General features: G+C 45.7%; 2 protein-coding genes across 2 annotated transcripts; one reads left to right on the top strand and one right to left on the bottom strand.

Annotated features, from left to right (window-relative positions):
• Positions 1 to 599: 599 nt before the first annotated feature.
• RTL8C (retrotransposon Gag like 8C) lies at positions 600 to 2,299 on the bottom strand. Its single transcript, XM_014481775.2, has one exon. It carries the CDS (start codon positions 2,223 to 2,225, stop codon positions 1,884 to 1,886), a length of 342 nt encoding a protein of 113 aa, XP_014337261.2. The 5' UTR covers positions 2,226 to 2,299; the 3' UTR covers positions 600 to 1,883.
• Positions 2,300 to 2,336: 37 nt separating this feature from the next.
• LOC102266891 (uncharacterized) lies at positions 2,337 to 14,471 on the top strand. The gene is made up of 3 exons (XM_014481774.2): positions 2,337 to 2,342; positions 13,091 to 13,563; positions 13,845 to 14,471. The coding sequence occupies exons 1-3, from the start codon at positions 2,337 to 2,339 to the stop codon at positions 14,092 to 14,094; spliced, it is 729 nt and encodes a 242-aa protein (XP_014337260.2). The 3' UTR covers positions 14,095 to 14,471.
• The last annotated feature ends 300 nt before the right edge of the window (positions 14,472 to 14,771 follow it).

Below are 14,771 nucleotides of genomic sequence, written 5' to 3'. Positions count from 1 at the left end.
CAAAGCTGAGATTTCATATAGACATTTTTTCCACTACAGCTATATGCACTCTAAATTCCTTGAAGACTTAGGCCGTAATTTTGTAATGGTGTATCCATAGTTCATAGTACAATGCCTGGGGCATAGGAAGTACCTGATAAATAATAAGTGCCTGTCAATTAGTGAACCAATCAATTAATCAAAATTTGCAGAGAAGATTGAAAAGGGATAGCAAATGAATTGTGAAAGCATTATACTAATATTAGGCATTATAAGTATATCATATGTTAACCAACTAAGACATACAATCTGATAAAAGATTAGAGGGCAGAATGCACCAATGTAATATAATATTTCAAATTTCAGTATGTTTCTGTAAAAACATTAATCCATGTTGTTAGCACTCTCTTGTATCTCTATGCTACATAGAGATTTTGGAATGTACAAGATGAAGCAGCAGCACTGGTGATTTAACAGGTTAGCATGAAGACAAATAGTAAGGAGTATCATTTTTGCTTTTCTGCCCATTGCAGAAAGTTATAATTTTATTTTCCTGCAGGCTCTCAACCAGATTTCTACCTAGATTAACAAGAGCAGTTCTGCACTCCCTTCTCTTCCACTTATCAAGGCTCCATAAACGTAAATGCTTTTTCTGAACCATCTGTTATTCTAATTTCCTGAGTAATAGACTGAATAAAACTTTGACAGGTGTTCACCAACAAATGTGTGGGATTCATCATTGTAAAAATTAGCTATTATGCTTTCAAAAGCAGCTTTTTGGAAAAGAGAAAGTATTTCCCCAAAGTCTCCTAGCTGATTTCTTCCTGGCATCACCTTGGCCAAAATCTGATCCAGATCCATTTCCCAAGGAAGGGGCATGGAACTGATGGGTTTGGAAGAGTTAGCATCTGAGACTGGGTGATCACCAGTAGGGTACCATCACCAGGACCACCACAGGGCTATCTTTTTTGCTGGATAATACAAGACACCACATCAGCCACAGAATGGCAGAGGACATACCTTCTGAGCAAGTCATGGACCCCACTTATTGGACCATGGAGGGAGAGGTGTCATATTCATGGACACTCAGTTTCTTTCTGAACATCGTCTGACATTTATTGAAAATAAGGGGAAAAAAAAGTTTGTCCCGGTAGTGTAGAAGAGCTGGGCAGAGTGCAGGGGTTACTGTGCTGAACAAAAGGCACACATCAGAGAGACAGCTGCACATTCAGAAGAGAACTGGATTCTGGGTGAAACCAACAGGTCCACAGGAGACAATGAGTGACTCGATTTGGCTGCCAGGCAGCCCTGGGACCTAGTGTCAGCAGGAACAGATGTCTCTAGGGTAGGGAAGACCTGGGTCCCATCGCAGGTGAAAGGATGGCCGGCCCCTCCAGGACGGTGGAGAGCTGTTGGAATCCTTATTTGTCCAGAGGCTGTGGCCAGCTCAGACACCTCCCGGGTGAGTCCAGATCCCCGAAGGCTGCAGGCTGTGGGTGGAATGCGGTGCACGGTGATGGCTGCCGCAGGATAGGTCTCTGGCCACCCGGAGGCGGGCCTGGGAGTCTGGCAGGGGGCGGGCGGTTGGCAGCGGCTGGGTGTGGGTGGTCTGCCCAGTGGGTAACAGGAGCCCGGCTTGCAGTTGGAGAGCAGGACCGAGTCCAAGTGTGCAGGGGAGAGGCCTGAGTGGCCCGAGGGCGGCGGCAGCAGCGGGAACCTGGAGCGCTATTCCTGGAACAAAGGCAAGCACTACGCGGGAGGGGACACGAGCACGGGGGAGATCGCGGCCACCCGAAGGTGAGGGGGGACACGGCGGGAGGACGCCTGTGGCGATCTGGGAGGCGGCGACTGGCGCGGCGGACCCTCCCCCGAGCACCCGCCCCCAGACCCGAGGCGCTCCCGGCCTAGAAGTCCTCGTCTTCCACCCATCCAAACACCCGCTTCATCTCGGCCAGGAAGCCCCGGTAATCGTTGAGGAGGGGGCTCTGCTTCCTGATGTAGGGGATCACCCACTGCAGGGCTGGCCCGGTCATGCGGGTGATGAGGAACGTCACCTTCAGGGCATCGTTGGTGAACAGGTTCTCGTCCACTAGCATGTAGGCGCCCGTCTGCACGATAAACTCCGGGAGCCGGTCGGTGTCGCCGTCAAACGTCTCGGGGAAGGGGATCGGGTTCCTCCACCGACGTGTCTGAGGCCGAATGGGCAGGGCCAGGAGGGCCTTGATCAGCTGCACTCGGCCGTCCATCGCGCCTGGCTCTCTTTGCTGGGCTAGATGAGGTTCAGCGGGGATTGGTGAGGAGGTGTGGCGGGAAGTGCGTGTTTAAGCGGGCTGACCGGTCCCCGCGTGGGCGGAGTCATGGCGGTTCCGGCTGCAGTTTAGCTCCGCCCAGGTGGCCTGGCTGTCACTAGTGCGCAGGTGCGACACGGAGCCTAACAAGGGCCAAAGAGGACCCAGAAGGGGTGCTCTGCAGGAGAAGGGAGCGGGCCAACGCCCTCTAGAAGAGAGGTAGCTGGAACAAAGGAGGCGGGTAGTGCGCAAGGGGCGGGGACCAGGGGAGGAGCCTTGGACGCCTGGCTCTGTCGTGAGGGAGGATAGAGTCACTGTCTAGGGCGCTGAGTTGTCCTCCACTTCACTGCTTCCATCCCTCTGTCTCCGCCCTAGTGTATCGTCTGCCTCGACCTTCTGTAGCCACTTGAATGCAATTCTGTGAACATGTTTTCCTGCTTATTCATGGAACTCTCAGAGAAGTCTTGCACCGCTGGTTGTAGATTTCTTTGCCTTGCACCATAGTGGAATCTCCCAAATATTAGTCAACATAATCAAGAGCAGCATATTCAAAGAATAGTGCACCATGACCAGGGAATGTAAAGGAGTCTTAAATGTTAAGAAATATCTTGATTTGTTACATAGCTTGCTGGAAATTCTCTGTCAGTTGCCCACTCTAGAGACAATTTACAACACTGCAATTTGCTTTTTATGGCCAGCAGGAGATGGAAAAGGAGTCAGCTTGGAAGATGGAGTTGAGTATAATGTAACCTATTCATAGGGGTAACATTTGTCATTCTATGGGTTAGAAGCAAATCACAATTCCCGCCCACACTCAAAAGGATCATCAGGAGGTTGGGACCGACTCTAAAGTCTGTCGCAGTGTGGGTGTATGTTCCACAGTTTGGTGATTCATTCATCAGTTGAAGGGCATTTGGCATGTTTAAAGCTTTTAGCAATTATAAATAAATCAGCTATAAACATTCAGATTTTTTGTGAGTATGTATTTTCATTTCTCTAGGGAAAATGCCTACAAGGAAGATTCCTATGTCATATGATCCTAAAAGGAAAAAAAAAAAACCTCTCATCAAACTAGGAATAGAAGGAAAATCTTCTATTTAATAAAGGGCATCTACAAAAACCTACAGCTAATATACTGTAAAATGTGAAGGCCAGAATGCCTTCCAACGTTATTCAAGAATGGAAGCATGCCTGCTGCTGCTAAGTCACTTCAGTCGTGTCTGACTCTGTGTGAACCCATAGACAGCAGCCCACCAGGCTCCCCCATCCCTGGGATTCTCCAGGCAAGAATACTGGAGTGGGTTGCCATTTCCTCCTCCAATGCATGAAAGTGAAAAGTAAAGTGAAGTCACTCAGTCGTGTCTGACTCTTAGAGACCCCATGGACTGCAGCCCACCAGGCCCCTCTGTCCATGGGATTTTCCAGGCAAGGGTACTGGAGTGGGTTGCCATTGCCTTCTCCAAGAAGCATGCTTACTCTCACCATTTCAATTAAATATTGTACTGGAGACTCCAACCAGTGAAATAATGGAAGGAAAGAAAGGTAGGAAGGAAAAAAGAAATGAAGGAAGAAAGAGAGAAGACAAAGAATCAAAAGGCATCTAGATCGACAGAAAGAGAGAAGGCAAACTCCTTGTTCAAAGAGGACATGATCATGTATATAGAAAACAGACTGCCTAGGATCTAGGATCAACAACAACAGAAAACTAGAACTAATGAGTGAACTAGGCATGTTTGCAGCACACAAGGTGAATACACAAAAATCAATTGTGTTTCTAGTAACAAACAAGAGAACTTTGAAACTAAAAATGTTTTTGTTGCTTTTAAGCCATACCACTTGGCATGTGAGATCTTAGTTCCCCAACAAGGGACCGAACCCATGCCCCTTGCAGTGGGAGCATAGAGTCTTAACCATTGGACTGCCAAGGAGGTTCCAGAAACTAAAGAAGTTTTAAACACCATAAAAATGTGAAACACTTAGAGTTAAATATGACCTTCCTGAGATAAATGACAATACATCTGAGTAATGGAGAGATATCTATTCATGGGTTGGAAAACAATATTTTTAAGATATCAATTATCTTCCAAATTGATTTATAGATTCAAAGTATCAGGAAATTTTTCAATGTAAATATGTAAAAGTAAGTGATTCTAAAGTGAAGTGTGAAAGTGTTAGTCGCTAAGTAGTCTCTGACTTTTTTGCTACCCCATGGACTGTAGCCCTCCAGGCTCCTCTGTCCACGGAATTCTCCAGGCAAGAATACTGGAGTAGGTAGCCATTCCCTTCTCCAGGGGATCTTCCCAACCCAAGGATTGAACCCGGCTCTACCACAGTGCAGGTAGGTTCTTTACCATCTAACCCAACTGATGCTAAAACTCATATGGAAATGCAAAGGACACACAATGACTAAAACTAGTATAAAACAGAACTAACTTGGAAGACTAAGAATGTTAGGGGGACCACAGACTGAAACCACCCACCCTAGCCAGGCACCACAGTAATGACTTTGGAGAGTTATCTTACATTATAGTTACCTTACAACATGGTATCTTACAACAAGAAGTCCTGTTAAGAAATGCAGAACTAGTAAGCTACCACCAACCAAAAGAATTTGGAAAATGTCAAAAGAATCCTTCTCTCTGGAATTCGTCTTGGCTGAGCATTGTACAGTCACCAAGAAGGACTCAAATCAGAGCGACCAGCCAGAGAAAACCCAGAAACAAACCCCATTACAATGAAACGCAAGACTTCAAGCCACATGGCAGAGCAGTTCTCCTTCTCCCTTACCCTGCTGCCCTCCTCCTGGTTGCCCCTTCCCAATAAAGTCTCTTGCTTTGTTAGCATGTGTGTCTCCTCAGACAATTCATTTCCAAGTGTTAGACTAGAGTCCACTCTTGGGCTCTTGAGTGGCTCTCCCTTCCTGCAACAATACTATTTGACGTCAAGATTTATGATAAAGCTACAGTAATTAAGACAGTGTATATTGTCATCAAGATAGACAAATAGGTAAATGGAACAGAATATAGAATCCACAAATAGACCCACACATATATGGAGGTGTCAGTGCAGATCTGTGGAGAAAGGACAGTACTTTCAGCAATGATACAGGACCAATTAGATACCCATATACAAAAAATAAATTTCTGTCAATACCTCATTGTACTTGTACTCAGTCACTCAGTTGTGTCCGACTCTTTGCAACCATTTGAACTGTAGCCTGTCAGGCTTCTCTGTCCATGGAATTTTTCAGCAAATACTGGAGTGGGTTGCCCTTTTCTCCAGCAGGGGATCTTCAACGACTCAGGAATTGAACCCATGCCTCCTGTATTGCAGAAGGATTCTTTACCCCTGAGTTATCAGGGAGGCCCTATCAATACCTCATACCATACACAAAAATTAACTGAAAATGGTTCATAGATCTAACAGCACAACCTAAAATTATAAAACTACTTGAAGAAGAAAGGAAAAAACCTGAACAACTTTAGATTACGCAAAGACATCTTACCTATGACATGAAAAATATAATCCATAAAAGGAAAATTGGGTAAAGAGGACTTCTTAAGATAAATTTTGTGTTCTTCAAAAAACACTGTTAAGAGAATGAAAAGAATAAGGACAGGCTGGGGGCAGGAGTAGGGGCAGTGTGTGTAAATCATATACCTTTATAAGACTTGAATACAGCTTGTGGAGTCCTGCCCCAAGGCCACAGATGTGAGGCCACAGATGCGAGGCCTTGCACCAAGTCACAGAAGTGGAACCCATAACAAAGGTCACCTCCAGAACTGACTGAGCCCTTTATAACTGTTGTCAAAAGACGCCTTGATCTTCACCAGCAAGCTTTGTGACCCCGAGTTAGGCATAAATGCCCACCTGGTACTCATCCTACAGTGCCATAGCCAATTACCTAATGCCACCTTTCCAGCAGGAACTTTCTTTATCTTGAGGCTATACAAATTGGCTACTAACCCACAAAAAGCATTGGCTCTCCCTTGAGCCAGCCCGCTGCTCTAACAGCATCCAGCTGGCTCTCCCTTCCCTGCTCCATTTGCAGTGCCTTCATTATCTCTGCTCCTTGATCTTAATAAAGTCACTCCCTTCTGAAATACTGAGTCTGGAAAGTCTTGGACTTGTGCTTGGACTACCACAACACAACTCACCAGTAAAAAAAGTAAACAATCCAACTAAAAATGAGCAAAATATTTGAACAGACACTTCACAAAAGAAGATACACACAAACACACACAAACATATATATGTATATATATGGTAAGTTCAGTTCAGTTCAGTCACTCAGTCATGTCCAACTCTTTGCAACCCCATGAACCGTAGCACGCCAGGCCACTCTGTCCACCACCAACTCCCGAAGTGCACCCAAACCCATGTCTATCGAGTTGGTGATGCCATCCAGCCATCTCATCCTCTGCCGTCCCCTTCTCCTCCTGCCCTCAATCTTTCCCAGTATCAGGGTCTTTTCCAATGAGTCAGCTCTTTGCATCAGGTGGACAAAGTATTGGAGTTTCAGCTTTAGCATCAGTCCTTCCAATGAACACCCAGGACTGATCTCCTTTAGGATGGACTTGTTGGATCTCCTTGCAGTCCAAGGGACACTCAAGAGTCTTCTCCAACACCACAGTTCAAAAGCATCAATTCTTCGGCGCTCAGCTTTCTTCACAGTCCAACTCTCACATCCATACATGACCACAGGAAAAACCATAGCCTTGACTAGACGGCCCTTTGTTGACAAAGTAATGTCTCTGCTTTTTAATAGGCTGTCTAGGTTGATCATAACTTTCCTTCCAAGGAGTAAGCGTCTTTTAATTTCATGGCTGCATTCACCATCTGCAGTGATTTTGGAGCCCAGAAAAATAAAGTCTGACACTGTTTCCACTGTTTCCCCATCTATTTCCCATGAAGTGATGGGACCAGATGCCATGATCTTAGTTTTCTGAATGTTGAGCTTTAAGCCAACTTTTTCACTCTCCTCTTTCACTTTCATCAAGAGGCTCTTTAGTTTTTCTTCACTTTCTGCATATGGTAAGTAAGCACACAAAAAAGATGTTAATCTTTAAGAATTAAGAATTGCTAGAGACACAGACATAGAGAATAGACTTGTGGACACAGTGAGGGGAAGGAGAGAGGGAAAAATTGAGAGAGTAGCATTGAAACATACTTTACCATATGTAGAAGAGTTAGTGGGAAGTTGCTGTATAACACAGGGAGCTCAACCCGATGCTCTGTGACAACCTAGAGTGGTTGGATAGGGTGGGAGTTGGGAGGAAGGTTCAAGAGGGAGTAGACATATACATACTTATGGCTGATTCATGTTTTTGTATGTCAGAAATCAACACAACAGTGTAAAGCAATTATCCTCTAATTAAAGGTAAATTTTAAAAAAGAATGGCAAACTAAACCCACAATGAGTTACCATTTAACACTTACTAGAATGGCTAAAGTAAAAACAAACCAAAATCAGAACCAAAAAAAAAAAAAAAAAAACCTGACAATACTGTCACTGAGTTTGAAGAATAAATTAATTTCTCATAAAATGCTGATGGGAATACAGAGGAGTACAGCCACTTTGGAAAACATTTTATCTCTTTCATAAGGTTCCTTTATGCAACTTTGCAGAATATAATTCCCCTTGTCTTGTTGTTGTTCAGTCAGTCAGTTGTATCTGACCCTTTGTGACCCCATGGACTGCAGCAAACCAGGCTTCTTTGTCCTTCATATCTCTCAGAGCTTGCTCAAACTCATGTCCATCGAGTCGGTGAGGTCATCCAACCATCTCATCCTCCATCATCCCATTCTCCTCCTGCCTTCAATCTTTCCCAACATCAGGGTCTTTTCCAATGAGTTAGCACTTTGCATCAGGTGGCCAAAGTACTGGAGCTTCAGCTTCAGCATCAGTCCTTCCAGTGAATATTCAGGATTGATTTCCTTTAGGATTGACTTGTTTGATCTCCTTGCAATCGAAGGGATTCTCAAGAGTCTTCTTCAACACCATGCTTCAAAAGCATCAATTCTTCAGTGAGTCCAGCTCTCACATCCATACATGACTCCTGGAAAAAACATAGCTTTGACTAGACGGACCTTTGTTGGCAAAGTAGTGTCTCTGCTTTTTAATATGCTGTCTAGGTTGATCATAACTTTCCTCCCAAGGAGTAAGCGTCTTTTAATTTCATGGCTGCAATCACCATCTGCAGTGATTTTGGAGCCCAGAAAAATAAAGTCTGACACTGTTTCCACTGTTTCCCCACCTATTTCCCATGAAGTGATGGGACCAGATGCCATGATCTTAGTTTTCTGAATGTTGAGCATTAAGCCAACTTTTTCACTCTACTCATTCACCTTCATCAAGAGGCTCTTTAGTTCCACTTCACTTTCTGCCATAAGGGTAGTGTCATCTGCACATCTGAGGTTATTGATATTTCTCCCGGCAATCTTGATTCCAGCTTGTGTTTCTTCCAGTCCAGCGTTTCTCATGATGTACTCTGCATAGAAGTTAAATAAGCAGGGTGACAATATAGAACCTTGTCATACTCCTTTCCCAATTTGGAACCATTCTATTGTTCCATGTCTGGTTCTACCTGTTGCTTCTTGACCTGCATACAGGTCTCTCATGAGGCAGTTAAGGTGGTCTGGTATTCCCATCTCTTTGAGAATTTCCCACAGTTTGTTGTGATCCACAGAGTCAAAAGCTTTAGCCTTGTCAAAGAAGCAAATGTTTTTCTGGAACTCTCTTGCTTTTTTCTATGATCCAATGGATGTTGGCAATATGATCTCTGGTTCTTCTTCCTTTTCTAAATCCAGCTTGAACTTCTGGAAGTTCATGGTTCACGTACTGTTGAAGCCTGGCTTGGAGAATTTTGAGCATTACTTTGCTAGCGTGTGAAGTGAGTGCAATTGTGCAACAGTTTGAACATTCTTTGGCATTGGCCTTCTTTAGGATTAGAATGAAAATTGACCTTTTCTAGTCCTGTGGCCACTGCTGAGTTTTCAAAATTTGCTGGCATACTTAGTGCAACACTTTCACACGATTATCTTTTAGGATTTGAAATAGCTCAACTGGAATTCCATCACCTCCACTAGCTTTGTTCATAGTGATGTTTCGTAACGCCCACTTGACTTCGCACTCCAGGATGTCTGGCAGTAGGTGAGTGATCACGCCATGGTGGTTATCTGGGTCATTAAACTCTCTTTGTATAGTTCTGTGTATTCTTGCCACCTCTTAATATCTTCTGCTTCTGTTAGGTCCATACCGTTTCTGTCCTTTATTGTTCCCATCTTTGCATGAAATGGTCCCTTGGTATCTCTAATTTTCTTGAAGAGATCTCTAGTCTTTCACATTCTATCGTTTACTTCTATTTCTTTGCTTTGATCACTTAGGAAGGCTTTCTTATCTCTCCTTGCTGTTCTTTGGAACTCTGCATTCAGATGGGTATATCTTTCCATTTCTCCTTTGCCTTTCAATTCTCTTCTTTTTTCAGCTACTTGTAAGCCACCCTCAGGCAACCATTTTGCCTTTTTGCATTTCTTTTTCTTGGGAATGGTTTTGATCACCGCTTTCTGTACAATGTCATGAACCTTGGTCCATAGTTCTTCAGGCACTCTGTCTATCCCATCTAATCCCTTGAATCCATTTGTCACTTCCACTGTATAATTGTAAGGGATTTGATTTAGGTCATACCTGAATGGCTTAGTGGTTTTCCCTACTTTCTTCAATTTAAGTCTGAATTTTGCAATAAGGAGTTCATGATCTGAGCCACAGTCATCTCCAGGTCTTGCTTTTGCTGACTGTACAGAGTTTCTCCATCTTCGGCTACAAAGAACATAATCAATTTGATTTTGGTATTGACCATATGGTGATGTCCATGTGTGGAGTTGTCCCTTGTGTTGTTGGAAGAGGGTGTTTGCTATGACAAGTGCGTTCTCATGGCAAAACTCTGTTAGCCTTTGACCTGCTTCACTTTGTACTCCAAGGCCAGACTTGCCTGTTTCTCCAGATGTTTCTTGACTTCTACATTTGCATCCCAATCCCCTATGATGAAAAAGACATCTTTTTTGGGTTTAGTTCTAGAGGGTCTTGTGGGTCTTCATAGAACCATTCAACTTTAGATTCTTTGGCATTAGTGGTTGGGGCATTGACTTGGATTACTGTGATATTGAATGGTTTACCTTGGAAACAAACAGAGATCATTCTGTCATTTTTGAGATTGTACCCAAGTATTGCATTTTGGACTGTGAGGGCTACTCCATTTCTTCTAAGGGTTTCTTTTCTGCCATAGTAGATATAATGGTCATCTGAATTAAATTCACCCATTTTGGTCCATTTTAGTTCACTGATTTCTAAAATGTTGATGTTCACTCTTGCCATCTCTGGTTTGACTACTTCCAATTTACCTTAATTCATGGACCTAGCATTCCAGGTTCCTATGCAATATTGTTCTTTACAGTAGCGGACTTTACTGTCACCACCAGACATGTCCACAACTGGGTGTTGTTTCCACTTTCGCTCAGCCTCTTCATTCCTTCTGGAACTATTTCTTTGCTCTTCTCCAGTAGCATACTAGGCACCTACCGACCTGGGGAGTTCATCTTTCAGTGTCATATCTTTTTGCCTTTTCATACTGTTCATGGGGTTCTCATGGCAAGAATGCTGAAGTGGATGATTGTCTTGAGATAACCAATATTCTGTATTCTATAAACATTTAGTTTTGACTATCCTTGACATTAATATAAAAAAGGAATCATATGAGTCTATACTTTTTGTCACTAATCATCAGGAAAATGGAAATCAAAACCACAATTAGCCATCATCTCACACTTGTCAGAATGAATATCATCAAAAGAACACAAATATACGTTAGTGAGGATGTGAAGAAAAGGGAACCCTCTACTGCTGATGGAAATATAAATTGGTGCAGCCACTGTGGAAAGCAGTATGGAGGTTTCTAAAAAAACTAAAAATAGAACTGCCATATAACCCAGCAATTCCACTCCTGGGTACATACCCCCCAAAAAACAAAACCACTAATTCGAAAAGATTTATGTATCCCAATGTTCATAGCAACGTTTTTTTTACAACTGCCAAGATATGAAAACAACTTAAGTGTTCATCAATAGATCAATGGATTTAGAAGATGTGGTATACATATACTATGGAATACTGAGCCATCAGATCAGATCAGATCAGTCGCTCAGTCGTGTCCGACCCTTTGCAACCCCATGAACCGCAGCACGCCAGGCCTCCCTGTCCATCACCAACTCCCGGAGTTCACTCAGACTCATGTCCATCGAGTCAGAGATGCCATCCAGCCATCTCATCCTCTGTCGTCCCCTTCTCCTCCTGCCCCCAATCCCTCCCAACATCAGAGTCTTTTCCAATGAGTCAATTCTTCACATGAGGTGGCCAAAGTACTGGAGTTTCATCTTTAGCATCATTCCTTCCAAAGAAATCCCAGGGCTGATCTCCTTCAGAATGGACTGGTTGGATCTCCTTGCAGTCCAAGGGACTCTCATGAGTCTTCTCCAACACCACAGTTCAAAAGCATCAATTCTTTGGCACTCAGCCTTCTTCACAGTCATAAAAAATGAGTTTTTGCCATTTGCAGCAACATGGATGGACCTGAAGGATATTACACTAAGTGAAATAAGTCAGACAGAGAAAGACAGATACTACATGATGTCGCTTATGTTGCTGCTGCTGTTGTTTAGTCACTAAGTCTTCTCTGACTCTTATTGTGACCCCATAGACTGTAGCCTGCCAGGCTCCTCTGTCCATGGGATTTGCTGCTGCTGCTGCTGCTAAGTCACTTCAGTTGTGTCGGACTCTGTGCGACCCCATAGATGGCAGCCCACCGGGCTCCTCTGTCCCTCGGATTATCCAGGCAAAAATACTAGAGTGGGTTGCCATTTCCTTCTCCAATGCATGCATGCATGCTAAGTCGCTTCAGTCGTGTCCAAGTCTGTGCGACCCTATGGACGGCAGCTCATCAGGCTCCTCCGTCCACAGGATTCTCTAGGCAAGAACACTGGAGTGGGTTGCCATTTCCTTCTCCAGGCAATCTTCCAGACCCAGGGATCAAATTTGTGTCTCCTGCATTGGCAGGCAGATTCTTTACTGCTGTGGAAATCTAGATACTACCACAAACTGGTGAATCTAACAGAAAGGAAGTGGGCTCACAGATATAGTAGCACAGATATAGTAGCTACCAATAGGAAGGAGATTGAAGAGGGTCAGTATGGGATAGGTAATTAAGAGGCACAAGTTATCAGGTATAAAATAAGCTTTAAGAGCCACTTCTGTAGCAGTCCAGTGGTTAAGATTGCCCTTCCAACACAGGGGGCCTGGATTTGATGACCGGTTATGGAACTAAGATCCTGCATGCCATAGGACATGACAGAAATAATAATAAGCTACAAGAATATATTGTACAACACAGTGAATATAGCCAGTATTTTATACTAATGATAAATGGAGTACAATGATTAAAAATTGGGAATCACTCTATTATAAACCAGTAACTTATATAATATTACACTTCAATGAAAAATAAAATATGATAATAGAAATAATTTGATATTAAACAGAAAAAACATTCAGTGTCTTTGGCTCTGACCCATGCCCCTGTCCCTCTCTGGAGCCCACCTAGAGAATCCTTGGTCCAGCCCCACCCACTCGGCCCTGCCCCTCCCACCCCGCCCCCTCCACTGCCCCCTCCCACCCTGCCCCTCCACTGCCCCTCCCACCCCGCCCCTCCACTGCCCCTCCCACCCCGCCCCTCCACTGCCCCCCCCCACCCCGCCCCCTCCATTGCCTCGAGAGTCCATTAGCTCCGCCCCCTCCTCCTGCACGGAGCCCCACCCCTGTGGAGATAGGCTTCCTGTTGCGCCTGCGCATTATTGACCGCCAGTCCACGTGGGCGGAGCTTCCCGAGCTCTGGAGACCGCCCATGGCCCAGCCCACCGCAGGCCTGGGAAGCCTCAGAATACACGCACTTCCTGCCACGCCTCCTCGAGGACCATCGTGCACCTTGCAGAGCCCAGCAAAGCGAGCGAGGCTCAATGGACAGCTGAGTGCAGCTGATCAAGGGCCTCCTGGCCCTGCCTATTCGGCCCCAGACACGTCGGTGGAGGAACCTGATCCCTTCCCCGAGACGTTTGACTGCGACACCGACCGGCTCCCGGAGTTTATCGTGCAGACGGGCGCCTACATGCTAGTGGACGAGAACCTGTTCACCAACGATGCCCTGAAGGTGACGTTCCTCATCACCTGCATGACCGGGCCAGCCCTGCAGTGAGTGATCCCCTATATCAGGAAGCAGAGCCCCCTCCTCAACGATTACTGGGTTTTCTGGCCGAGATGAAGCGGGTGTTTGGATGGGTGGAAGACGAGGACTTCTAGGCCGGGAGCGCCTCGGGTCTGGGGGCGGGTGCTCGGGGGAGGGTCCGCCGCGCCAGTCGCCGCCTCCCAGATCGCCACAGGCGTCCTCCCGCCGTGTCCCCCCTCACCTTCGGGTGGCCGCGATTTCCCCCGTGCTCATGTCCCCTCCCGCGTAGTGCTGGCTTTTGTTCCAGGAATAGCGCTCCAGGTTCTAGCTGGTGCAGCCGCCCTCTCGGGTCAGCCCGGCCTCTCCCCTGCACACTTGGACTCGGTCCTGCTCTCCAACTGCAAGCCGGGCTCCTGTTATCCACTGGGCAGATCACCCACACCCGGCCGCTGCCAACCACCCGCCCCCTGCCAGACTCCCAGGCCCGCCTCTGGGTGGCCAGAGACCTGCGCTGTTGTGGCCATCACCATGCACCGCATCCCACCTGCAGCCTATAGTCTTTGGCTATCTGGACTCACCCGGGAGGTGTCTGAGGTGGCCACAGCCTCTGGACAAACAAGGATTCCAACAGCTCACCACCGTCCTGGAGGGGCCGGCCAGCCTTTCATCTGTGATGAGACCCAGGTCTTTCCTATCCCAGAGACATCTTCTGTTCCTGCTGGGTGTGACCGCCAGGTCCCAGGGCTGCCTGGCAGTCAAATCGAGTCACTCATTGTCTCCTGTGGACCTGTTGGTTTCACCCAGAATCCAGTTCTCTTCTGAATGTGCAGCTGTCTCTCTGATGTGTGCCTTTTGTTCAGCACAGTAGCCGCTGCATTCTGCCTAGCTCTTCTACACTACCGGGACAAACTTTTTTTCCCTTATTTTCAATAAATATCAGATGATGTTCAGAAAGAAATTGAGTCTCCATGAATATGACACCTCTCCCTCCATGGTCCAATAAGTGGGGTCCATGACTTGCTCAGAAGGTATGTCCTCTGCCATTCTGTGGCTGATATGGTGTCTTGTATTATCCAGCAAAAAAGATAGCCCTGTGGTGGTCCTGGTAATGGAGACCCTGCTGGTGATCATTCAGTTTCAGATGTTGACTCCTCCAAACCAGTCAGTTCCATGCCCCTTCCTTGGGAAATGGATCTGGATCAAATTTTTGGTCAAGGCAATGTCAGGAAGAACA

The sequence above is a fragment of the Bos mutus genome, chromosome X (assembly GCF_027580195.1).
Source record: "Bos mutus isolate GX-2022 chromosome X, NWIPB_WYAK_1.1, whole genome shotgun sequence".
NCBI lineage: Eukaryota > Metazoa > Chordata > Mammalia > Artiodactyla > Bovidae > Bos > Bos mutus.
This window is presented reverse-complemented; position numbering and strand designations above follow the sequence as displayed.